Below are 27,721 nucleotides of genomic sequence, written 5' to 3' on the forward strand. Positions count from 1 at the left end.
GCCTTTCCCTGCGCTCCCCCATGACGTCAGAACAAGCCTCGACTCCCAAAAGCAAGCTTGGCACTCTAACTTCCCATTAGAATTGGTTAAGATCTAACGACCGGTTCTGTATACATCGTGAAGAATTTGGGGCTTTCTCAGAAATGCCAAGCCCGATCCCGTATTTCAAAAGTCGTAAGTAAAACATCAACTGTTACCCTTTCCCCCTTTTAAGGAAATTTATGACTGGAACTTAGGGCTCTTCACCTACAGATTTTTTTGACTGCTTTAACAACTGAAAGGCATAAATAGGACACTAGCTGCTAACCTCTCATCAACTTTGGTTGAAATCTTATAAAATCCATTAATTACAATAACATAAACCCTCTCCCCATCTCATTCCCCAAAGACGCAGGATTGGGCCTGGATCCAGAATGATATATTTTGATCCAAGATAGGACCATATCCAAAAAAGATAGGACACCAGACCTTAATTCTAACCAAGTCCGATCACGATCAGATAACTTCAATTCAAAATCAAGACCTTAGCAAGACTCGCTAAGGTCTATTTCTATACAGGGCTGTCAGAAGGGCCCAAGGGGCTTAGTACGAGATTTGGTCATGCAGCAATTTCCATTACAAATTTAAATTTCTATATTCTCTGGAAAATTAAAACATTTTTACTAGGAAATTTAGCATAGCCTAGTTTCTTTTTTCCACTAAAATACAAAATTTATGATAGGAAGGAATCTGCATTCAAAACGCCTGAGGAACTTCACGCTGTACTGCACAGCCTGACAATACAATTACAGGGGAGTGCTAGGGGCAGGGGCGTCGTTTTGGGGGGACCGTTGGCCCCCCAGTACTTAAAAAAAATATACAGCCCATGCCCCTTGACTATCCAGATATGAGCCCCTCCGGCTCCCCCCCCCATAAAAATGCTGGAGATTCACCCCTGGCCAGGGGGATGTGACTTGGAATTCTTCTCTTATAATTCTAGTGTTCCTGCTATGACCTGTCATAATAATTTTAGGTAAGCAAGGGTTGAGCCGTGAAGATATGTCCGAGCGGCCCAGCTTTTGCTCTCAACTGTCCTAGTCGATTAAATCTAGAATTTTAGATTTAGCAAAAATTAAAATTAAGTATTTCGACACCGACTTTTCCAGATTTATTTCCAGGAGATCTCTAAAAGAGACATAATTTTGAATTCAGGCTATCGAAAACAAAATTCAACATTCTGCATGATATCCATGGTTCATAGAAGCTTACTTTCAGAGCTAGGTTTGTTTTGTTTTGCTTAATTTTTACACTACTTAGTAGCCTATGTTGAAAAAAAAGCCTTCGAATTTTATTTAATTTCTAGAAAACTGCTGTAAATTTTTGCAGGCTTCACAGTCAACACGTCAGAATTTTCTTTTTATTCGTCATCTCAGCCTCCAAGGTACAAACCACTGATCCTTTGAAAAAAACAAACAAAAAAAACAGAAGCTGTAGTGTCGCTCCGTAGGACTATAGTAAACTTTTAGCTATATTTCATAATATATAGCAAATAGCAAATACATATATATGAGCAAATTGCCCTGGATGGTTGGCCGACAAGAACGGTCTTGGGCAATTTCGTTTTTAATGGCTTGGAATTTCATTCGTAAGAACCAATCAGGTTCTGCATTCCTCATACTGGCTTAAAACTTGACACGGCAGCAACGGATAAGAAGGATGGAGTTATTTGACTTCCTTTTCTTACTTACGATACACTAAGATTAGCCAGCAAAATTCGTAGTAAGATAAACCAAAGGAGTTAAAACAAACTGTTCAACACAGAAATAAAGGACAGCAATAAGCCTATAGGCTATCTTTTTCAATTTGGTCAAAATTTATATAAAAGTTACACGGGGTTAAAGAGCTAAGAGTTCCCTCATTTTCACGGTGATTTCTATCAGTTTTAAGGGTCGCCCAAGCATCATACATTACCGAACGCAGTAACTTTGTTCTCATCACAAAATATCCGCTCTCTGGTGATTTTTCGCTTTACTACAGACGTCTATGCAACATTTGCGGTACGTGATTTATCTCTGATTTCCTTACAGAAGAAGGAAAGAATTTTAGCAAGACAAGTTTCAGATTCTAGTAATAGCGTAATTGATAACAGTTTACCTTCGTCAAAGACACACCAATCACTCAGGAGCTAGGGCATTTTGGTTTCCTAAACCCATCACTTACCCCTGAATTTTGAATTCAAGCTAATATTGAAAAAGAGTGAAATAAAAATGCCGACTTTTAGTATTAAAAAAAAAAGACTTGCAGCACCAACGACTTTTCTTTGCAAATGTACCTTTCTTCAGTTATATGTGAAAACTTGTAGCGGAAAATATACGAAATAAAAAAAAAATGTCTTCTGGCAATGAATTTCATAATTGCAAAAAAATAAACACCCCAAAAATAAATTCGGAAAGTTGCAAAAAATTTGGAAAATTCGGAAAGCCAACTTTCCGAATTTGGCGGAGCTCCTCGCGCTAGAGAAAATCTATTACAAAAAAGCTATATTAACAACATGGGTACTTGTCAGTTATTCGAAAAACACTCAAGAAGCAAAGTTAGGTTAATCCTAATGAAATATAACTAAACATGATAATAAAATAATAGGCTACTTTAGAAACAAAATTACGGAAAGCTAACCAAACCCAACCTACCCCCCCCCCCCATAATTTGCAAATATATAGCCCAAATTAAGTCCAGTGCATTCTGTCTAAATCCAAGGCAACTGTATCATCCGTCACTTGTTTTTGTAGCTATGAAACCGGTTTTCTGAGATGTAACCTAAGCGTAATTACTGAATGTGTTACAAATGACCGACAAGTTCCAAAATATTTATTAGAAATAGAACAAATGTACTGCAGGCAGTAAACCTGCTTCCATATACATCAAGGGCGCCAGCAAAAAATTTTCCAGGGGGGAGACGCCAAAATAATAGTAGCGGTTTGGTGACAGGGAATATACATTTCAGGATATTTTTTTTCGTAGTAATAAGTTGGTTTTTAAATACTTTTAGGGAAAAACTCTCAAATAAAAAGAGAAATTAATTTGCATGCAAAATGAAACAAAATACAGAAAATTTTGAACGGCATGGATTCCTGGCATCGGGATCAATTGATTTAATCAATAGGCTAATGTATTTAATTATTAAGCATTTAATCTTAAAAGAAAATCAAATTCAAACCAAAATTACCGAAAGATTTATTGCTTCCGTAGATTATAGCAAGTGTAGATTTGTCCTTATGCAATATCCCACGCCTTAGAATAGTTTAAAGAAGGAGTAGAGATATTTAAAAATCATTCTGCCCACATAGATACCACGCTTTGATTTTATAACGGCCATGTAAAATATACCTTTTTCATAACAGGACAATTCTCCCCAGAACATTAATCCCTTATAAATTCAGACACTTAAAAAATACAGAATAGCGAAAGAAAAACAAAATTTAGACTTGCTATCCAGCTATGAAATTGACCCTCTTTCTTTTTATTGTTCTATTCAACTAAATAAAATGAACAGGTTCACAAAAAAATCGCCACAAATGCTTGTGATAAAAAACTGGAAGTAAAAGTAACTTGGATCAACATTCACCAAAACTAAAAATGGAATTTTCATGACAATTGCTACGTGGAGAATTTTCTTTGGAAAGGAAAGTTTCCAGAGAGTAAACTTTTCAGGAGAAATTTTACATTGGGTGAATTTTCCTGAATTCCTATACGAAATTTCTTTATACGTCTTGCTTTCACTTTACCGATTCAGTTTCACGCGTGGAGATGTTACGGGTAATTATTCAGGGTAAATTTTTGCAAGGATTGAATTGTCCAGAGGATATTTCTGTGAAGAGGGGGATTTTTCTGTGGAGGTGGAGCCAGGTATCCTGGCGTTATTTAAAAACAATCAGAAATTAAATAAAAAAACAAGTTTTTCAATTGAAAGTAAGAAGTAACATTAAAACTTAAAACGAACAGAAATTATTACGTATACGAGGGGGGTTGCCCTCTCCTCAGCACCTTGCTCTTTACGCTAAAGATTAAATTTCGTCCCAATTCTTTAAAAACGACTCCTGAAACACAAGGATCGTTTTATTAGAACAATAAGTAACTTTTCTTTTAGGTGCCGAAAAACTATAGCGTGAAGAGCGAGTTGTTGAGGAGGGGGCAACTCCCTCATATACGTATTAATTTCTGTTCGTTTTAAGTCTTAATGTTGCTCCTTACTTTCAGTTGAAACAAACTTGCTTGTTTATTTTTATTTAATGAAGCTCAGAGACAAACATTTTTATAAAGGAAATGGAAAAAGTATGTCACTTAAAGTAAAAGTAAATAAAAATGAAAAACGTAAATAATCACAAAAATTACACAAAACAACATCCTACTTACAAAAACTTAGATATAAACTACCAGCATTCGGTTCTGTTGAGCAATGCCGAAGCATTGGACGGATATATTTTAACAATATCGACAGTTTTGACCTTGGTTACCACACCAAAATATTTAATGCCTTTAGACTCTGTTTATAAAAAGTACCGCATTATCAAAGTAGTTTGCAAAGTAAAACATTAAAACTAAGATTTAGAAAATCAAATAAAATTTTAATTCATTATTTTTAAATTAATTTTTAATACAAAAAAACAATATATTTGACACCTTTATACTTCATAACTGTAAAAAATTAAATCTGTTTCAAAGTGACAAGTAGATAAATACAATCACTCCTGGAAAAAGAAAATAAATGATAATAAAACACAAAAACGTATACGTTCAGGGGGAAAATACAGAAATTCCCAGCATTACGTTCAGGGGAAACATTTCTGATTATAGTGGCTTCATATATCAGCTCATAGGTATACTCTTGCAATGCAAGCAAAAGTTGACGGCATATTTTTACCGAAATTACCCCTAATTAATTTGTTTTTCTTGTGTTTTCTATAATTATACGAATTTTCTTGTGTACTAATAACTGCACTAATTATTGATAAGCTAATACATATTTAGGATCACCATAAAAAGCTGATTCTTCGATTGAATGTTATCAATAGTTAGGCTCTTATACTTTTGTTATTCACAAGGATAGTTATTTACTTACCACTCATTAATATGAAGAATTTGATTTTATTTTGTTGCTACTCCAACCAAATCATATAGAAAAAAGGTTTGTGGAAAACTGGAAAGTGGTAACTCAGTCACACATTAGAACTTATTTTTCCTTATTAAGGGTAAAAATTCTATTGGTAGATGACTAGATAGCCAACAATGTGAAAACACACATTTTTTCCATGGTTTTTCCTTATTCTGCTCTCTTCCCTTTGGTTTCCTTATAATCAATTTATAGTTCCAAATTTCCAGGGGACATGGCCCCCTTGTCAGCGCCCATGGTGTACATATTGTGGCCAATTATGGGCCGTGGTGCATTTGATCAAAGCATCACCTTGTAGCCTTGTTCATAAGGAGCTTGTATTCTGAGGTTGATTTATTTTTGAAAATTTTTATTTCACAAAAATAGCAAAGGCTCGAATCTGCTCGCCCAGATAAACACTATGCAAACTAGATTCCAAAAACATGGAAGTCAGCTAACATCATAATTATATCTTTGTCATGCTTATCCTAGCTGAGCCCCCTCCGCCCAATGACTTTGACCCATGCAAGTGCACAGGGTTTCCTTTTGACCCATGTCCTTCTCCAAGATTTCAAGATCTTTATGATCATTTCACATTTTAAATTAATCCGTCTTTCCTCGAATTTTCGTCAAATTTAAGCATCCCCTAAAATTAATCCATATATACGTTCCTGACTGGCATGAATTCTAAATTCTGGCAACAAGCCGTTGGTGTTTATGGACAGGACATAAACGTAATTTAATTTGCATGGTAAATTATAATTCTGTCTGCATGACTTTAAGTCATGTGTTAAAGCCATAAGTAGCTCACGTAATGCGGTGGCAATAGTTAATATTACAAATCCTGCAACGCTAGATTTATTTTACAGTATTTCCTTTTTCGGCCTTCACCAAATCTCGGTTGTGTACCGTAATTGTTTCTTTATTTGAAACTCTGAAATGAAAACGTCCCATCAAGTCGCAATTCCAAGAAAACTACATCTTTCATGGAAATGCGGGTACTTGTATGATATACACCCTACCTAATTTTCTTCTAATATGTTTCTCTGACGCTCAATCCTAAAGAAATATACCAAAGTAAGAATAAAATGTAACACTTTAGAAACAAATTTGGGGTATATATTTGCACATTAGAGGAGGGGGGAGGGGTAAAGTATAGCGGATCCTCCCCATAATGTGCAAATATATAGCCCAAATTATAGGCTATATTTTCCATCTATTCTGTCACTTCTATTTATCTTGTCTTACACTAAGCTGAAAGAAACTAATGAAAAAAAGTTCTATAATGCGTCAATGAATGAACAACTTGAAACGGTAGGGCGTTTATCATACCAGTAACGAAACGCGATACATAGTATTAAGCTGTCACCGGTTATGCAAGCTGAGTGGATTTTCTAAGGGTATGGACCGCTCTCCCCGCGCAAATTATGACACGTAATTTAGAAAAAATGTTGGTTGGTCCTTTGTCTCCTACGTAAGAACTGTCACCTTTGTGGGTAAAAAAAATCTTCTTACAAGATTTTCTTGCCCCTCCTTGAAAGAAGAGATATACCCACCGACCCTCCTACAAATGGCGTCTTTATTGGTGTTCTATGTAATCTATAAGCAACCTTCTTTTCTAGTCCCTCGTTAGAGAAACAATCATCGATTTCATCTCGAGGAGACATTTTGAAACTTTTTGTAGTAGCCGACCGAATTGACTATCCACGGGAAAATCATGTCAACGTCAGCCAATGAGCAGATTATGTAACTAATAAATACCGCCTTTTTATAGGATTAATCAAAGAAGTGATTGCCATTAAAAATAACAGCAATTGATGGGCACAAGCAGGTTTGAACTTACAAATAGCTAATAATTTCCAACATGAGCTATGATGCAGCTAAAGTTACCGTGTTTTTCTTGAAAATCGTAAAAAAATTACCTATTTCATTTCATTGTTTGAAACAAGCAATTTATTTTCAACCCTAAAATGAAAACGCCCCTCCCTCGCGATTTTTTTCAAGTGACCGAACGCGTTAAAAGTTTAAGAAATGGTCGCTGCAACCTCCCCTCTTACTAAGTGACCTATATTAAGAATTCCTCCAAAATTCACATCATGTAGGAATGTTTGTGCATTATCTCATCAATCCTAATAAACCAGCCTAGAGTTTGCCACTTTCCAAAAGGCATACAAGATTTTTATAGCCAACGAGCCCTCGAAGCAAACTGGGCTAAAACTGCACAAAGGGCACATACATTTTCGCAAATATAAATCCAAAGGAGTCTGCGAGGAAAATTTGAAAAATGTCAATATAAAAATTCACTTTTATGTTTTCCTTAGTAAAAAAAATCACGCACACCCCAAACCTAAGCATGGCAAGTCAGGTCCGTAGCTTATCGTTTAAATAGGATAATATTCTAAAACAATATAGATTTAGTTTTTTAGGCCAAAGCTACCTAATTTAGCACACATAAGACGAAATAAAGCTTTGAAAAGCTGTGACGGAAAATACTGAATCAAGTAGAAAAATTCTGATTATTAGTTTTGGGGTCGATCAGCAGGCGAAACAAAAGCCTATTAAAACATTTACGTTCTACAGGCGCGGTAATCACCGTCGAATAACAAATAACTATTGAATGAGATAATTTTCACATAAAACATTGACGATTGGTTTTGTTTCTAATTCAGTGGGTAGCATGGTCTGCCGAGGCACTTCCTTTCAGGCTTCACTTAGGGGAACCCACAAAATTTGGAAGTATAAATTAGCATGGGCGTAGGGAGGGAGGGGGGCAGCTACCCCCCCCCCCCCTAGACCTTCAAATTTACACTAGATATGGCTGAAAAAGCAGACGGTTTGGAAAAAGCAGTTGATAAAACTCCATCACACTGTCGACTGCCCCCCCCCTAGACAATCTGCTGCTTAATGCTGCCTACGCCCATGGAAATTAGCCTTATTTGCCATTTGGTTAGGACAATCGAGAGTGTAAAACCCAACTTCTCAAAGGAACTAAAACAAACTTTCTCTAATCTAGGAGTTACGAATTAAACTCGAAGTCCAGAAGTTGACGAAAAAAGCATGCTGAATCGCCCCAAATATAGATGAGTCATTAGATTTAACATGTGATTCTTTTTAGAATAACATACTGCTGGGATTCATTTTGACCTAAATTGTATTCTTAAGTTTGGATGCAATTCAGCTTATGGATGTAATTTTCAGGCCGTTTAGAATAAAAATTGGCCTTTCCCGGATTTTATTTTCTGGCAAGCTTGAATAAAAAAAAAGAAATAAAAAAAGCTGGCTGGACCATTTTTCCCCTTGTTACATTAGAATCCAGCGTTCGAGTATATGTGCGTACCTTTTTTCCAATAGGCTAGGTTACTACCACTCATATAAATTTCGGTGCCAGGCTTATTCTCCTCATTCCACTTCCTGGCTGAAAAGTCATGAAACAGAGATCGGCACCGCTAGTAAGGATTGTAAAATCCAGTGTCGTATTCTTTACCTTTTCCCCTTTACCTTATTCCCCCCCACCCACAGAAAAATCTATCCCGTAGAAAATTCCCCATATGTAAAATTGAGGAGCCACAGAGAAAGTATGGCAAATAAAAATAATGAAGAAAATAAGGAATTTTGAAACATTCTACGCATAATCAAAAAAAAAAAGAAAAAGAAAAAAAAAGGCAGAATATGTGATATAGAACAGGAGTTGGCAATTATAATTATAGTTTTAAAGCACATTGTAATTATTTTTTTAATAAAATGTATCTTATTATTTTAAAATGGAAGCATCACTGACCAAAACGTCCCTTTAATATTCAAACATTGTGGTCGATTTTAACCCAGAGCCAAGAAAGGTTGCCGACCCCTGGTGTTCTATAGTATTTATCTTCAATTTTTTTATTATAATTCTCTTTTTTCGTGTTTCTGGGGGTTGAGCTCCCACCACGCTTGGAACCAGTCGACCCCACGTGTCACAATTCTGGCACTCTTGGCACAGTTCCAGCGCTTGATATAGTTCTGCAACACGTGGCACACTTTCGTCCCGCATAGCAAGCGCCACCTGGTGTACGAGATCTCCGAAAGAGGGCGCCCTCTCGACAAAATTTCAATAAAGCTAAGACATTTACTTCGTCTGACTGACGATGAAAACTCAGAAGATTCAAAAATTCAAATGGCAGAAATATAAACATTTGGGTGTACAACATTAAAGCAAATCGTAATCAAGTTAATAGATAGAATATTAAATTATTTGTATCTAATAATTTAGATACAAATAATCTAATAAATAATTCAAGAAGTTTTAATAAATTCAAGAAGTTTTTTTTTTTTAGCAAAATTAAGTTTCATCTTGCACCTACTTGTATCTGGGTGTTTCGAATAAAATTCTTTTCGACGCGCCATTTCTGATCGGAATAGTTCAGGTACCATTTTGTAGACGAGATCTTGGAGTGTGCGATCAGGCCTAAAACAAAAACAAAATGAGCAAGAGAGGATATTTGACGGGCTAAGTTTAAATGCGAGCATTATTTATTATCATAAATAGGACAAAGCAAAAAAAAAACTTGATAAAAACAGAAAATTAAAAAGCTATAAAAGCCGATTTAGTATAAAAAGAAATTTGGGTGAAAATTCGACAAATACAAGCTAAAAACAAATGGCCCTAAACAGCTTAAAAAGCTGTAGTAGCTTTCGTTTGAAGAAGATCTGATCAGATGACTCGATGACATTTTACAATATTTGAAAGCAGTCTAACCGATTGTTTTCCAGAAAAAGAGCCCCTCAAAATTAGACATCAAAATAATATGTAATGTTTTCTTACCATTTTTTTTTAAATTCAAATATTATTGCACCTTCTGTTGATATTTGTACCAGGGCCACACTTAAGGGGCCAAAGAGCCACATACGGCTCTAGAGCCGCACTATGCCAACCACTGATCTCATTTGAAGATATTTTGAAGCACCTAACTCAACTCCTACTCCCTCCAGAGGGCACTGATCTTTGATGATCTTTGTGTTACAAAAGTGAATCGTTCAAAATAGGTCTTTATGATTTATAGTAAACAAAAACTGCTGCTATCTTCCATGAATTCAGAGAGAATAGGAATTAGGGCCCGTTCATTACAAATTTCGATTTCGATACGTTAGATATTATATCTACTACATTTAATCGAATTCCTTTTCCATTACTTTTATTTTTTATCGTGTTTTCAATTCTATTGTGGGTGCTTTTGTAGAGCTACTAAAGTCTTCTGGAAAACTTGAGCTATTAATTAAGTGATTGGCTTTGTTTCTTCTGTTGTTCTTTATAGATAGATATATAGGTTCGTCAGCTGATAGACCAGTAACGGTCTTGTAACGGTAATGTAATCCTAGATAATCACAAGGAATAATACATGCCTATTCGAAAAAATTAACAATTTGCAATATTTGTGTCAAAAAACACATGCAAAAAAACTATTTTGATGCAATAAAGATCATTCGAAACTGATTTTCAAAGTTACTAAGAGTGAAATTCTTAGTAATTTTGACTCTAGAAAATCAAAAGTCTGCATTTTTGTCTGCATTTTTGACTCTAGAAAATCAAAAGGAATATTACATGTCTATTCGAAAAAGTTAACAATTTGAAATATTTGGATCAAAAGACAAACGTAGTAAAAAACTATTTTAATATAGCAAAAATTATTGGAAACTGATTTTCAAAGGTATTGAGAGTGCAATTCTTAGAGGAGACTGTAGAAATTTAGTTTAATATAACAAAATTATAAAGACAAGAGTGGTACTTTTAAGACTGAAAAACTTTGAAACGTTGATTGAGATTTAAGAAAATTCATGGAAATATCTGATACAAAATTCAAATCGACCCACAGTTTTTTTTCTAGTTTTAGCATCAAAACACAAAAATAGTAGAAAAACAACCCAAAATGCACTTTTTGGGTGTCATGACACTTTACGATGGCGTTTCAAGTCAAATTTATAAAGCAATTAGATATAAAAATTAGCTTCTAAATGAGCCCTTAAACAGCTCTCTATCCTGTTACAGTAGCCTTCTATTAGGTCTATAGCCTCCTATAGTCTTCTAAAGCATATAGTTCCGTTAGTAAGTAAACGATTTCTGATATCATAAAGGGGCTGGGAGGAGAAATATCCCAAAAGGGGTAATTGCAAGCCTCAGATATATGGTTCTCAGCCACGGAGATTATAAATAGTACCTATTTCGTTCTTCCCAGCATTTCCATTCCGGGAATGATCCTCAAAATGCATTTTTTGGGCACCATATGACACTTTATGACGGTGTTACCATTTATGAAGTTGAATTTACAAAAATCAATTAGACAAAGAAATTAGGTTTTAAACGAAAGCCTGAACAGCTCTCCATGATGTTCCAGGGCCCACCCAGCCCTTCCGTTCTGGAAATAGCAAGCTAATTTTTCTGCGGTGCCATATGGCACTTCACGACGGCGTTATCAAGTCAAATTTACAAATAGCAATCAGAAATAAACATTTTCTTTTCAATGAGCCCTTGAGCGGCTCTCTGTCATGTTCCAATTATCTGCTAGCGGCGAAGAAAAAAAGAAAAGAAAAAGAGGAAAATTCAGTGCCACCCATGCAAAAAAGCGCGTTTCCGTCTTGTTCAAAGCATGGGGCTAGAAATGTCCTAACTATGGTTTTTGACAACTGTAATTTCACTGGTGTATCTAATGTTTTGATCTGATGGCTTTTTCGAGGTGTTTCCGGCTCTTTTTCAAAATCCCTGTAAATTTGTTTTCAACATAACATTTTACTATCAAGATTAATTGAAACAAATAGTTGTCATTTCTGAATCTGCCACGAACGGCAATTCTTTCTTTCTAGACAATTATTAACAAGAAGGCCCAGTTAATACTTCCCGCTCACGGGCCAAACACCTTGATCCGGCGGGGTCTTACTGCACGTAAAAATTAGCTGTGATTCTTCCTCATATGAACCAACCAGCTGGATCATTCCTCAACAGGCTACACGTTTTGCATTAGGCCTATTACCAAAAACGCATCGCTTATTGCAAGGGCTCCTAAAACCCTGTTGTAAACGCAAGAAATGATCTGAAAAGGGCTTTAAGAACGAGCTACAAGCCTAGCTAGCTGTAATATTGATCGGGAACCACAGGGACATGTTATCAATTTGGCGTGAATCGCTGTTTTCGACAATTCTGATGAGCTATCTAGAGTGGTGCCGCCGTCAGTCAAGGGAAACACGCCAAACAAGATAGAGTTGGACTACGCGGAACATGAGGAGACGGCAAATACTGGATGCTTGAAAAAGAACAGCTTTGTCAGACGCAGTAATTCCGCTGAGAACGGTGTCTCAACGGGCGTCAATTCTAAAAATGCGTCTGTAGATTCCTTCAAAAGTGAAGTCAAGAGACACAAACCTAAAGAGGTAAAAAAGAGTAGGCCGTGGCTGATATACTACGACAGGGACATATTAGGTCTCAAGTTATTCGTCGTTTGGTTCCATAAAAAAGCCTAACTGGATTTTTCATAAGTGTCGTCGCCAGTCACTGCACGCCCAGATATTCGGATATTTACAATTACCTGTGATGTCGCTGTAATCTCCTATTGCTTTCTTTAATTTGTTTCTCTTAAATTTGACGGGCTCAAGAACCAAAAAATTCTTTTCCTTGACAAAATAGAAAGCTGATTTATATTTTTTAACCATACGAATATCAAAGGCTACATATTAAACTGTAAAATTTAAAAATATATAAGCTTTTCCGTGTTAGATAAATAGTTAAATTGGCAGTTTCTGTCAAATCTCAGTTTCCTAGATGACTAGTTTCAATATTGTAAAAGGACAATTCCTGTCATGTGTCTGGGTGTCATCCTGGTTTTACTGAATATAAGCTACCAATTAAGATTATTTTAGTCAGTTCTGAATCTGTCCTCGTCGCCTATATACGTTTATTGTTCCAACTCTATTACATGTATGAATAAACATTTTATACTCTACAGATAAACTTTATGAAAGTTAGAGATGCTAGATATCCTCCACCGGTCAAACCCCTTATTGTGGGCCAATACTACCATAGGATTCCGAAGAAGAAAGGCACACTTTACAAAACGTTTAATTTCTTCCAATTCTCAAATTTGAAAATGCTATTTAGCTACAATGTTCGGCCATATATTTATTAGAAATGAAACAACATCTTACCTGATGTGCACTAGCAGCTACTTTTTATTAACCTGTACATCACCCAGGCACGTACGCAGGAATTTTTTTCGGGGGGGGGGGCCCAATTTGTTTCGGGGGGGGGGCAAATCCTTCAAACCCATCATTCTGTGAGAAAAATCAGAAAATTATGGGAAAATGAAAAAAATCGTGAGATTTCTGAGGGGGGGGCCCGGAGGCCCCCCCCTGCGTACTTCCCTGACATCACTATTCATGTATTATTTTGAATAAATATCATTTTAATATATTAATAGCTTATATCTATGGACACCACAGGGCAGAAATCACATCCTAGCTAATAGAAATTGAATAAATGTTAAGCCACATCTCTATTTTAAATTAACTAATCCAAAAATTACTACATAGCATCTTACCTGATTTGCATCAGCGGTTCCGTTTTATGAATCAAGACGTCACAGGCAGGGCAGAAATACATCCTAGCTAATGATAATTGAAGAAATGTTAAGGTTCATCTTTGTTTTAAATTAATTAATGCCAAAATTATTACGTAGCATCTTACCTGATATGCATTAGCGGTTTCGTTTTATGAACCAAGACATCACAGGCAGGGCAAAAATTACTTCCTTGCAAGTGTTTTACTATGCAAGTTTTGCAAACTAAAAAAAAAAACAATTATAAAAAACATAGATAAGGAAATGAATTGGTTAGGTCTTTATTTGAGTCTTTCGGCTACAAATTTGGTCTTCAATTGTTACAAAACTACACGGTAAAAAAACGTACGTTGACGGCATTATTTCACGTTTGATCAGCGTACTTTCTAGTTGTTGGATTAGCGTGAAAATACACTTTTTTAGTGTATAGGTACTTCTGCCGTATTTTTACATTCCTCGAATATATGTATAAAACTATAATATTATAAAAGTATTGACCATGTTTCAAAACCTTTATTAGCGTTTTCAGATTAAGGAGATACGGCACGTTAAAGAATCATCCTATTATGACCATTATAAACTTTTTTTCGTTTGTGTTTCCAAACTGTTTAGAACTGATTGTGCGGTCTTGCCATAGCTTCTAGAGCTTGGATAATATATCCGAATAAACGACACAAAACTGAAAGCCGAGAAAACCATTTAACTTCTCCCATTTTGTTGCTTAAAAATTAAAAAAAATATATTTGTATTTAATTTAAACTAGACTCTCGTTAGCTCTTCGAACAGTTGACACATTCAACAACCCCTATCAATTTTTGCCGAAACCTTAAGGAAATATTTGAGTAATTGAGCAGCTTTGGGGGTTCCCTATGGTGCTGGGAAAATTCTCTTGTGGTAATTTTGTCTTTGAGACGGTCAGCCGACGTAAGGGGTTCACAAAATGATTTTTAAAGTGTCGAATGGCTTTAAGGCACTCCAAACAACATCAAACTGAACGTAATAATTCAAGTCAAGGCCGTACCCAGTATTTTTTTTCGGAGGGGGTTTTATTAATTTTTTTTTTTTGGGGGGGGGGTACAAAAAAAACCTAAAAAAAAATACAAAATTTGTTTATGTCCATTTTTGTTACGCTTTTACGAGTCAGACAAACATTTCAGGAAGGGGGGGGGTTCAAACCCCTAAACCCCCCTGTATACGGCCTTGGTCCAAGTTAAAAAAAGTAAAAATATGAGCTATTAAAGTTGAATAAATACAGTTATTCAACTGTTCTATGATTGTTTTTATGATAAATACAGAACTTAAAGTAAGATGGAACTCCGTCTGGGGAAATAAAGAGGAAAGTTAAATAGATTGGGAGGGAAAAGCGTTGGCCTCAAGCGGCTTGGTGCTGCTTTTTTCCATTAAGGCTATGCATGACGGACTAAAACGCTTTCCCAAGCAGTGGTCACGACCGCTAAGATATGCAACCTAATCTTTCCGCCAAGGTTAAAATGCAGTGCTGCTCCATTGTTTGAAAGCGTACATGGACAAACAATTATTCAGTTCTGTGACCACTTTCAGAAAAGCTAAAAGAAAATTCAGAAGTTTCCAGATAATTGTTCCAGACTGTTCTCAGAAAAAGTATCTCTGGATAGTCGTTCACGCAAAAGTTTATTTTGCGGGGGCGGGGGGGGGAGCTAGAGAAAGCGCAAGAACAGAGAAATTGTATGAGCAAGGACTTTTCTTGGCAGAGTAATAAAAGAATAACTACTTAATAACCATTTAGGGGAAGGGCCATACACAAAGTCTAACACGTACTCTCTTGTTCCCGAAGCCACCTTTAACCTCTATATACAGTCGTTTAAAAAATTGTTGTCAAGAAATGTTAAAAAAGTACAAGTAAAAAGATGGTTAAAAAAGTAAAAACTTGGAACATTGCAGAAAAATCTTAAGAATTCGGAAGAGAAACGGGTCGAAATGCCCTCCTTTTCACGGCGCATGTAATAGGACGAGTGTTCCGATTATACTGGAAAGTTGAGTCTTTCTTTCTCCTGTGTAAAATTCTCGTTGCGGACTATAGAGCACCAATACAAATCCTAGATTGAATTAAGTCACTAAAATATCAAAAAGCAATAAATATAATTATATTTTATATATTAATAGTCTAAAAAATTGTCAGTCTTAAGCTTATGATATTTCTTAAGCAATGAACATTGGACTTTTTTTTTATTTAGTGGTTAGGGGATGGTCATCCATGCCTTCCCCCTTATGAACCCGGATACGCCTATATTCTATCGGTATCTAGCAACTAAGCCAAAGACAGCAATAGATTGGAGCAACAGAATCATTAATGACGGAACTTACAAGAATGTAGACATTCTGTTATTGTAGTAGCATCGATCAAATAGCCAAAACATATTTTACAAAGAAGATACTCATTCAGGTCACGCAGCAGGATTGGCTTGGAAGACATTCTGCACATCTGGAAGAAACAACACACCAGGAAATTCAAAAATTACAATAGTAGGCTATATAATATTACAATTACAAAACAAGTTATTTCAATAACTGAATAAATCTCCAACCTTTACTGAAATCAAATTGATTCGATAGATGACCACTGGATAGCAAAATCCCCGTAGTATATTAGAATATAGGACTATATTATAATAATATAGGTACTTCCTTGTTAGTTAGTACACACTCAAGCATTGAAGTTAGGTTAATCATAATGAAGTATACCAAAATATGAAGAAAATATAATAGTTTAGTAACAACTCTATGGAAACTACAGAAAACACCCCCCCCCCCCCAAATGTTTATCTGACTCGTAAAAACGTAACAAAGATGAATATAGCCTAAAACAAATTTTTGATGCGTTTTTTTGTAACCCCCCCGAAAATAAAATCCTGGGTTCGACCTTGCCCCCCCCACCCCCCTAATGTGCAAATATATAGCCCAAATTTGTTTCTAAACTATTATATTTTTATCCTATTTTTTTTTTATTTCATGGTACTGTTCTATTAACCGGGCTCTTTTGAATACGGCAATGCACACCAGTCAAACAGTTCGTGGTAACGAACTATAAGTAAGGAGCGACCCGGCTCAATAGTAACCAAAACTCTAAAAAACGAAATTTTGATACCAATACATATATCAAAAGAATCAGATTTTAATGCTGATTTCAAATATACAAGTTTCATCAAGTTTAGTCTTATTCATCAAAAGTTACCTGAGAAAATATGGCTGATTTTAGAATAAAGAGGGAAAGACCCCCTAACAGTTATAGAACCTTAATGAAAATCACACTATCATATTCAGTGTATCAGAGAACCCTACTGTAGAGGTTTCAGGCTCCTATCTACAAAAATGTGGAATTTTCCATTTTTTGCCAGAAGAAAGATCACGGATACGTGTTTATTTTTTTTTTTTTTTCAGGGATGATTGCATCGACCCAGGGGTCCTAGAATATCGTGGGAGGGCTCATTGGGACGGAAATTAAAAGTTCTAGTGCCCTTTTTAAGTGACCAAAAAAAATGGAGGGCAACTAGGCCCCCTCCCACGCTCATTTTTTCCCTGCCACCCGATCAAAATTTTGAGATAGAAATTTTGTTCAGCATGGTCAAAAATATGATAACTATGGCTTTTAGGATGACTTAATCCCCCAAGTTCGGGGAAGGGCTGAAAGTTATGAACTTTACCCAATGTTAACATATAGTATTGGTTATTGGAAAGTATACAGACGTTTTCAGGTTTTCAGGAATTTTTTCTAGTAGGGGGGGGGGGTCGGGGGTTATATGGGAGGATTTTTCCATTAAGGAAGTTTTCATTGGGGAAGGGACATTGCTATGAAGGGGGCACCGGGGTTTCCCAGCATTATTAAAGAAAAAGATCAGAAATTAAACAAACAAAAAAAAAAGAAAAAAGTTTTTCAACTGAAAGTAAGGAGCAAAATCAAAACTTAAAACGAACAGAAAATATTACGTAAATGATTGGGTACACCCCCTAGTCAATACCTCGCTCTTTAAGCCAACGATTTTTTAGTACTTTTATAAGAGCTATTTATTCTAATTAACGGCCTTTGTGATTAAGCGGTCATTTTTAAAGAATTGGAACAGATTTCGAACTTTAGCTTAAAGAGCAAGGTATTGAATAGGGGGTAAACCCCCTAATATACGTATTAAAAATCTATAAATATAGAAGTTGGTTACGTAATTTAATTCGTAAGTTACGTATATTTATTACTAATAAAAACGTTCGTAAATAAAATTAAACAAGTTTCGAGAAAGCCATTTAACCAAATAAATGTAAAACTAATATACAAATTTTGTTTTAATTATTCATGTACGGTGAGCCAAAATCAAAACCTTCATCAATTCAAAAACGTTCAAAAATTAAATAAAAAAACAAGTTTTTTTTCAACTGAAAGTAAGGAACGACGTTAAAGCTTAAAACGAACAGAAATTGTTCCGTATATGAAAAGGGGGCTGCCCCTTCCTCAACGCCTCGCCCTTTACGCTAAGTTTGACTTTCTCAAAACTCTATTTTTTTTAAACAGTAAAAAACTATATATATATATATATATATATATATATATATATATATATATATATATATATATATATATATATATATATATATATATATATATATATATATATATATATATATATATATATATATATATATATATATATATATATATATATATATATATATATATATATATATATATATATAATACAATGCATATTATGTTATGAAATGCATTATCCATACAGACGAAAATCGAAAGAACAAGCGAAAGTCCTTAATATCAAACACATACGTAACATACGATACGTGACATACATACAGAAAATAGCTCCATAACCATTCAATTGCCCCAGAGGATAAAAGGATGGACTCCAGGAAGCCCCACCCTAACACCATATATCTGATGAATGTCGAGGCTATTGCAAAATTATCCGTAGAGCATCTGTTCCTATTAAAGACTGAATCTACTGAATGTCCCCCTAGGCCGAAACATTTAAATTCCTTTGTTACCTGTGAATAGGCTATACTGTCTTATCTACTGTTAAAATTCCATTCTTGTTGATCAATTTAAGCAGGAAGATATTTCGAAAACATCGTAATTTCTAAGAGATAGAACTACAATGAAAACATTCATTTGCAAATACAGAACAACAGAAGAATAGTTATTAAAGGTGGGAAGATTTGTCTTGTGAGTGAATGTTTAAGCGGAAAATGATCAATTATTTTGAAGCCGTCAGAGAAATGGCAATTCCTGTAATCTTTTCTGAAGAAAGGCGAAACTTTGGAGGGTTCAGGTCAGGCAAGTAAGCAGAACTTTATTCCAGAGGGGGAGAAATCACAATGAAACTCCCCATAAAATTGGATCTGCGTGCCCCTATGGTTACAACCATGCGTGAAAACATTTCGTACTCCAAAAGAAAAGAGACCATAGCAGTTTCTTGAAGAGACCAAAAAAGCACTTTAAAGGCGTCACTATAAATTTTTTTGGTACTGGTGTATTATCTGTAACACACGCGCGATATTGTACAGCGAACATGCTAAAGAAAATAGGATTCTTTCCCATTATGCGGGCCTCTCGGGTTAATCACTACAGAGTAGGCAACGATAACCCCTTTTTGACGTCTTAATTGTTATAGAGCAGGCAATGATAGCAAGGTTTTCATTGCGTATGCGATATTAAACTGTGGTTTTCTGGGGTTAGAGGGTAAAAAGGTACCTAGGTTAGTTTAGGTTACGTATTTAATATATGCAATGCTATACCCCCCCCCCCCCTAATGTGCAAATATATAGCCCAAATTTGTTTCTAAACTATTATATATTCATCCTTTTTTATTTCATTAGCATTAATCAAACTTGACTTTTTAGAGAGGCCGGCATAATGGGATAGTACCGAAACTAGTCAAACAGCTTTCTTCAACGGACAATTTCTATGCTGAGGATTGCAAACAGTGATTTATCATTGCGTTTAGCCTACACTATTTAAACTTTTGTTTTTTGTGGTTTAGGGGCAAAAAAAGGTACCTAGGTTAGGTTACGTATTTGTTATGTGCTATGCTAAAATATCTAAACTATTACACTTTCATCCTATTTTGTTTTATTTCATTAGCATTAGCTAAACTTCACTTCTCGCGTGTGTTACAGATAATACAAACAGTACTCTTTATTCTCTCCTTTTTTGGGGTAGGGGGTCCTTTACCCTGAACTTAGAGAGAATCTCCGCCCCTTAGCCCCATCTAATTCGAATACCACCCTTGATTCGCGGAACAGCTTATTTTTTTGCATATTTACGCAAGTTTATGTGAATCTTTCGACCAACAATGAAGCCACCAGCCTGCCCTGTTCGTGTACACCAGTGGCTCCCAGCCGATTTTGTGTCAGGCCCCACTTAGGCATTTCTGAATTCCAATGTTCCCCTCATGATATTGAAATTTTGTTGATCAAAATTTTACGCGTATTCACCTGAAGGAAGCTTAAAAAGTCACTAACTTGGTATATTTTTTGGGGTCGTCCTCTAGGTTTTATACTGACGAAAAATATTGTCTTGATGACAATTATTGACATTGAGCACCATCTTTGTTTCTTTTAATTGTTCCGGCGGTGGGACAGAAACTCCTTCTTTTGCCTCGGCTTGTCTTTTGTCATTTTGAAATACATATTACCGAACTTTTTCAAAGGTATGGTATGCATTGGTGACCTTATCCATCTCAAAATCCAAAACCCCATCATCATCGCTATCATTTTCAATTTGTTTGGTTCGTTTTATCTCTTATGAAAGTACTAAAAAAAACTTTAGCGTAAAGAGCGAGGTATTGACTAGGGGGTGAACCCACTCATATACGTAATAATTTCTGTTCGTTTTAAGTTTTGATGTTGCTCCTTATTTTCAGTAGAAAAGCTTCTTTTCTTTTATTTGCTGATCGTTTTTTAAAATAATATTGGGAAATCCGGCGCCCCCTCCACAGCAATATCCCTTTCCCCATAGAAAGATCCTCCCACGTAACCCCTGACCCCCCACTAACAGAAAAAATCCCCCCTGAAAACGTCTGTATACTTCCCAATAACCAATTCTGTATGTAAACAATGGGCAAAGTTGATAACTTGCAGTCCTTACCCCGGGGAATGCGGGGGATCAAGTCGTCCTCAAAGACATAGTTATTATATTTTTCGACCATACTGAACAAAATGGTTATCTCAAAATTTTGATCGGGTGACTTCGGTAAAAAATTGAGCGTGGGAGGGGGCCTAGTTCCCCTCCATTTTTTTTGTCACTTTAAAAGACCACTAGAACTTTTAATTTCCGCTCAAACGAGCCCTTCCGCGATGTTCTAGGACCACTCGCTCGACACGATCACCCCTAGAAAAAAACAACAACAAACAAATAAACACGCATCCGTGATCTTTCTGGCAAAAAAAGTAAAATTCCACATTATTGCAGATAGGAGCTTGAAACCTCTACAGTAGGGTTCTCTGATACGGTGAATCTAATTGTTGATTGTCATTAAGGTTCTATGACCTTTAGGGGTGTCTCCTGCTTTTTCAAAAATCAGGGCAAATTTTCTCAGGCGCGTAACTTTTGATTGGCAAGACTAATGTTGATAAAATTTACATACTTGAAATCAGCATAAAAATCTGATTCTTTTGATGTATCTATTGTTTATCAAAGTTCCATTTTTTAAAGTGTCGGTTACTATTGAGCCGAGTCGCTCCTTACTTATTTGCAGCCTAGATATTTTGGTGACTTCATACGATTTACTTTGGAAATTTGTAGGAAATCCTGCTAGGAGAGTAATGAGGCATGGCCTAACGCTAAAGAAATTGCTACTGCAAAAGATATTAGGAAGCTGGTTATAGATTTCGACCAGAAAAGTTTCAAACTGCCCGCAATAGTGCCTCGCCTATTCAGATACTGCCCTTTATTACGATAAAATAAAAGTCCAAAATAGGGATAAAATCCTTTTTAATAGACAGTGTATAATAAATTTCACAAAAAATACCAGATATTTCGGTCACATATACAGTGACCGTCATCAGTTTTACTACTGAACAAATAAAAATCAGTAACAATCCCAAAAGAAAATGGAAAGGACCTAGCCGCAGGCAAGCCTCTTCATTTAATTTGGAATCCAACTTAAAAAAGTAAATTAATAATATCAGTTGCAATTATCATTCGAATTGTCTTAAGGTTCCTATATCAAGGAGGCAGATATAGGCTAAAAGTTATTACAATAACTGAAATACAACGCTCTAATGTTCTGTATCCTACGTAATTGGTGCTAAAAAAATGGACGCTAACCTTACAGAAAAAGAATGGAATGGTTGGAACATATTGAAGAAAGTCTAACCAAGGCCTTACGAGAACGAAGGTCTCCAAGAGGGCACCCACTCTCAGAAATCACGTACACCAGGGGGCACGCAACAAGCGTGGCAGAAATGTGCCAAACATGGGGGGAACTGTGCCAAACTTGACAAATGTGTCCCATGCTGGGGACAAAGATGTGTAGTTAACCAACATAGTACATTTAAGGATGCTTATGGAACAATTATTGAGTTAAGTAATACTAACTCTGTTTAAGGCAGGTATCACAGGTCGCGGAAACGAATTATGATTAAGGAGCGAGTCGGCCCAATAGTAGCCGAAACTCTGAGAAAAGGAATTGCAATAAAAATTATTACATTAAAAGTATTGAATATTTATACTGATTCCAAATGAAAAAAATCATTAAGTTTAATGTTGCCCATCGAAAGCTACGAGCCTGAAGAAAATCTGCCCAATTTTCCAAAAATGGGGAAATATCCCTCAATCTTGAGAAAATCATACCATTAGATTCAGCACATGCGAGAACCCTACTATAGAGTTTTCAATCTCCTATTTGCAAAAAAGTGGAAATTTCTCCTTTTTTCCAGACGAAAGATCACGGATGCGTGTTTATTTGTTTATTCCCAGGGATCTTCGCATCGAGCCAATGGTCCTAGAAAATCTGGAAAGGGCTTTTTCAAACGCAAATAAAAAATTCTAGTGCCTTTTTTAAGTGGCCAAAAAGATTGGAGGGAAACTAGCCCTACCTCCACGCCCCTTAATTACCCAAAGACATCCGATCGAAATTTTGAGGTTACTGGGTTGTAAGTTATGGAATTTGCCAATTGTTTATTTATAGTATCTATTAATGGGAAACATACAGAAATTTTCCGAAAGGAATTTTCCGCGAGTTTTTCCTCAGAGGGGCTAGGGGAATTCCCGGTCTTATCAGAAAATGACGAGAAACTAAAAAAAACAACAAAAAACACATTTTTCGACTAAAAATTAGGAGCAGCATTAAAACTAAAAACAAACAGAAATTTTCACGTATTTGAGGAGGGTTGCCCTCGTTCTTACCACTAAATTTCGACTTGCTTGTTCAAATTTTTGAAGTGCTTAAAAAACTTTAGCGTAACGATCTACCGATTGAGGCCCCTCCCCCTAATATACGGAATATTTTCTGTCAGTTTGAAGGTTTAATATTGCTCCTTACTTTAAGTCGTAAAAGTATTTTGTTTTAAATATAAACCTAAAATGAACTGGCGAACTAGCATAATAGTGCAATAATATTCTAGCGCCTTGATAAAGACCTAACCGATTAATGGTTTGACCTATCAGATAGAAAGAAATGACCACCATTACAGATGACCTTAAAAGCTACAAACCTATTTTCCTCCCTAGGCTAGAAAAATCTTCTGGCAAACAACAGAAGTTCAAGTATTCCGCTAGAACACGAGAACAATACGAATACCGCTAAAAGAGTTGACGTCGTAAGGACTGGAGGGCGGAGTCAGGGGTGACACTTCGCACGTTCAGGAATTGGTTTGAGTAAACACAATCCGATTGATGAAATAAGTGACCAAAAAGATTGAAGGGAAAACATACCTTCTTGCACGCCCCTTTTTTCCCCAAAGACATCCGATCGAAATTTAGAGGTTAAATGGTTGTAAGCTTTGGAATTTGCCTATTTTTTATTTATAGTATCTGTTATTGGGAAACATACAGAAAATCTTCGGGGGTATTTTCCACGGAAGGGGCAGGAGGACTTCCCGGTCTTATTTGAAAAATGACAAGAAACTAAATAAAAAAAAACAACAACAACAACACATTTTTCAACTGAAAGTAAGATGTAGGCTAACATTAAAACTTAAAATGAACAGAAATTTTTCAGTATTTGAGGAGGTTTATCCTCGCTCTTTTCGCTAAATTTCGACTTCTTTGTCCAAATTCTTTAAGAACGATTGTTGAATCACTAATACCAATGATTTGAGGAGGGGGAACCCCCCTTATATACGGTATATTTTCTCTCAGTTTGAAGGTTTAATGCTTCTCCTTACTTCAAGTCGTAAAAATATTTTTTTTTTTTATTTAATTATAAAAGGAGCTGGCGAAACAACATAACAGTGCAAAAATAAAAATAGAATCGTATATAAAGCTTTGTTGTTTCTCATTTACAAGATTATATTTTAAAAATGAATAATGCTAAACATAGCAAAACTAATGGCTGATTAAAGAACAAGCAATTAAAGTTGCCATAAAGATTAATATGGGATGTTTACAACAACAAAATTGTCAGCAAATGAGTTTGCCAGCAAATAAGGCCTAGAAAGACCAACAATTCTTTTTTAACGGCTTTAAACTTACAACAATGAGTAGATTAGCACCCGTAATTAAAATGTTACAGCTTAAAACTACGACTAATCATATATCTTCAAAGATTATTAAAAATTAACTTAAAATCTAAATTGCATTCCAACAATTTAGTTGTTAAAAAGAAAAGTAAAAAAAAAACTTTACAATTATTGCTACATTTAAAACATAATAAAACTGTGTAGATTTAAAAGAATATAAACTCATTTAACAGAAAATGTTAAAAAACTGAAAGACCAATTAAGAACAATCTTAAAATCAAAAGTAAACAAAGTAAAGTTGTTTAATGCGTCAAACTTAAAACAAGCAAAAAGAACAATAAACTAATAAAAAGAATCAAAAACGAACTAAAACTAATGAATAATCAAACCAAACGAAAGAATAAACGAATTCAAAATGAAGAATAAATTTAAACTCAAACAAAGAGAAATTTTCATGAATAAGGTTGAGGCTATCACCCTATTAAGCCTCCTAAAGGCTAAGAATGTAATTTTTGTTTAACTGAAAGAAAAATTCTTGAAGCCTTCTTCTATCATTGTATTATTGTAAAATCATAGTCTTAAATTCCAGGAAATCTGTTGTTTTATTTATTCTGTTACATTTGGGATATTTGGCCAGTTCAGTTTCATAAGTGCTACAAACATTAAATGTTCAAAAAAAGCGCCCATAAAAAATATAATTGAAAGTCGCCAAAGTGTTTATTTTAAGAAATGACTTTTTTTTCTTGTATCCTATTAGTATTGTGATATTGTTCCGTTTTTGATTGTTGATTTTTTGAACAATACACTTTTGGATATAGTTTCCACTAACCATAAATAAGACTCTAATGCTTAGAAGGGTAGAGGGACAGCAACCCTGCTTTATTTGTGGTCGTTTTTGTTTGTTAACCTTGATTATTATTGAGATTTTACAAGAAGCAGGTGGGACGCTGTCCTTTTACACCTTTTGAAGGGACGGTGGTCCAACACTTATTTGTTGTAATTTGTGTCGTTGTCGTTTTAAGCGTTTATGACAGCGTTTTATGACGTTCACGTTTATGATCATGATCACAATATAAATCCGAGCCCGTTGTTAGACATCAATCAACATTGATGGTAGGCATAAAGTACCTTCCTGCTACTTCTGACAACTCACCGAAGCACCAAACCGCCTGAGACCAACACAGTTACGCACACTCCTCCTTCATCCCAATCTATTCAAAGCATCCCTGATTACACCCTCCCAAGCATTTACAATTTCTGTTAAATATTCCCTTACGACATCCTACCACTCCATTTGGAGAAGACCTGCTTTTCGTTTGGCCCTAGATGGTTTGCCGACAAGGAAGATCTAGGACAATCTGTCATCCTTCATCCGCAGCTCCTGGGAAAATTTTTCCGCTGTTAGCTCTCCAAAATTACGATAGGCTCCAACAAATAAAAAAGCAACAGGTTCCTCCCAAAAAGTTAAAATAAACGCCAAACAATTTTAATTCAGCTGTTACGAAAGGATTTTTTTGAACTTCCATGCCGTAGTTTAAAGTTTAGCCAAACAGAAATAATTGACAATTGCTTTGAAGTGCAAAAAAACCTTAAATAAACATACCGATCCCAAATCGTCAAATCAGATAAGGGTAATCCAGTGCGAGGGAAAAATATTCCGTTTGTATTTATAACGGAAAAATATTCCGTTTATTTAGGGGCACTACAAGTGCCCCTAAATAAACAAAATTGCCTTGAAATGCTTAGGAACAAGAGCATGCCAATAATTAGAGCAGCTGAAAAAGAGAAAATATCACCTAGTGCAAACATATGTGATGTTTCTACATTATCCACAAGTGAAATATTCCTTTTGATGGGTTAAATGGAGTTGGAATTAACGAGGATTTGGTTAAACAGGGGTGAGTTGAACGGGGTTGAGAATAGAGATATATACATACCACCTAAACTTGATTGTCCTATCAGAATGGATCAATGGTATAACTAATCTTGAGATTCTCACACAAAACAAAATCCACACTTGGCTCTGGAAAATGCGTGGATTGTCAAATTTAGTTGTTTTCCCAGTGTCGATAGGTATCCAACAAAATACCTCAAAGGGGCGTGCCATCCCTTGCATTTAGTCCTCCACTCGGGAGAAATATATATATATATATATATATATATATATATATATATATATATACATATATATATATATATATATATATATATATATATATATATATATATGTATATATACATATATATATATATATATATATATATATATATATATATATATATATATATATATATATATATATATATATATATATATATATATATATATATATATATATATATATATATATATATATATATATATATGGCAAAGGTAAGGTTTAAAACAGCTGACCGAGAGGCCATTATAGTCCCCTCTCCTTTAGCTCAAAGATCAAGCTCTGTTGCCGCCTTACGTACATCCTTAAGGCAAATCGCACCCAAAAAAACCTTTATACCGTATACTCAATGAATAATGCATCCATATCTTCATCCCTGATTTCAAGTGCTAGGCTATATATCGCGGCTAAAATTATTCTAGCACTTTCATAAAGACTTAACCGATTAATGGTTTGACCTATCAGATAGAAAGAAATTTTAAATGACCACCAATAGAAATGACCTTACAAGCAACAAACCTGTTTTTCTCCCTAGGCAAGATAAATCTTCTGGCAAACAACAGAAGTCCAAGTATTCCGCTAGAACACGAGAACAATACGAATACCGCTAAAAGAGTTGACGTCGTAAGGACTGGAGGGCGGAGTCAGGGGTGACACTTCGCACGTTCAGGAATTGGTTTGAGTAAACACAACCCTACTGATGAAATAATTCTTTAGGTGAATGTTCAGCGAGTTCAAAGTAGGACGAACTGCTAAGAAGGAGTCCAAGTTCAGCACATAACATTTAAGGGTTGGATTCGGAGACACACCAGCAAACCTTGAAGAACTTTGAGTCAACCCTCCATAATATTCGGAGAGTAAGCTGGATTCGATTATTTTGTTGGAACAGGCATTAGCCTAATAATTTACTAACTCTATAGCCTTGCATGATGCTGAGACGGTAATATTTATACTTGCACCTATTCCAACCGTCGTTAATTGATGGTTTACATATCAGATAACAATGGGAGAGCGTATAGAGGCATTTGGAATAAATTTTTGCATTAAAAAATGCATTTTCATTTAAATCTAGTAAATATGAGTGGTTGGCCACTTTTGAAGGAAACATTGCAAACAACCGAATTCTAAAATTTTTTTAAGACCTATCAGATTTTAGTGATAAGATGGATAGGTAAAAATGCCTTGAAAATGCG

The 27,721-nt window shown here is 35.4% G+C and overlaps 1 protein-coding gene across 2 annotated transcripts in view; it reads right to left on the minus strand.

Annotated features, from left to right (window-relative positions):
• The window catches only part of LOC148950844 (uncharacterized), an 84,854-nt gene that overhangs the window by 50,844 nt on the left and 6,289 nt on the right, over positions 1-27,721 (minus strand). For both annotated transcript variants that reach the window (XM_089090039.1, XM_089090040.1), the window contains exons 2-4: positions 16,051-16,168; positions 13,836-13,932; positions 9,469-9,572 (exon numbers count right to left, since the gene is read on the minus strand). In XM_089090039.1, coding sequence (XP_088946165.1) covers positions 9,469-9,572; positions 13,836-13,932; positions 16,051-16,168 — 319 coding nt within the window. The remainder of the gene's footprint in view (positions 1-9,468; positions 9,573-13,835; positions 13,933-16,050; positions 16,169-27,721) is intronic.

This window comes from Artemia sp. Qi Xiang Cuo, chromosome 6, assembly GCF_049724085.1.
Source record: "Artemia sp. Qi Xiang Cuo chromosome 6, ASM4972408v1, whole genome shotgun sequence".
Classification (NCBI taxonomy): Eukaryota; Metazoa; Arthropoda; class Branchiopoda; order Anostraca; family Artemiidae; genus Artemia; species Artemia sp. Qi Xiang Cuo.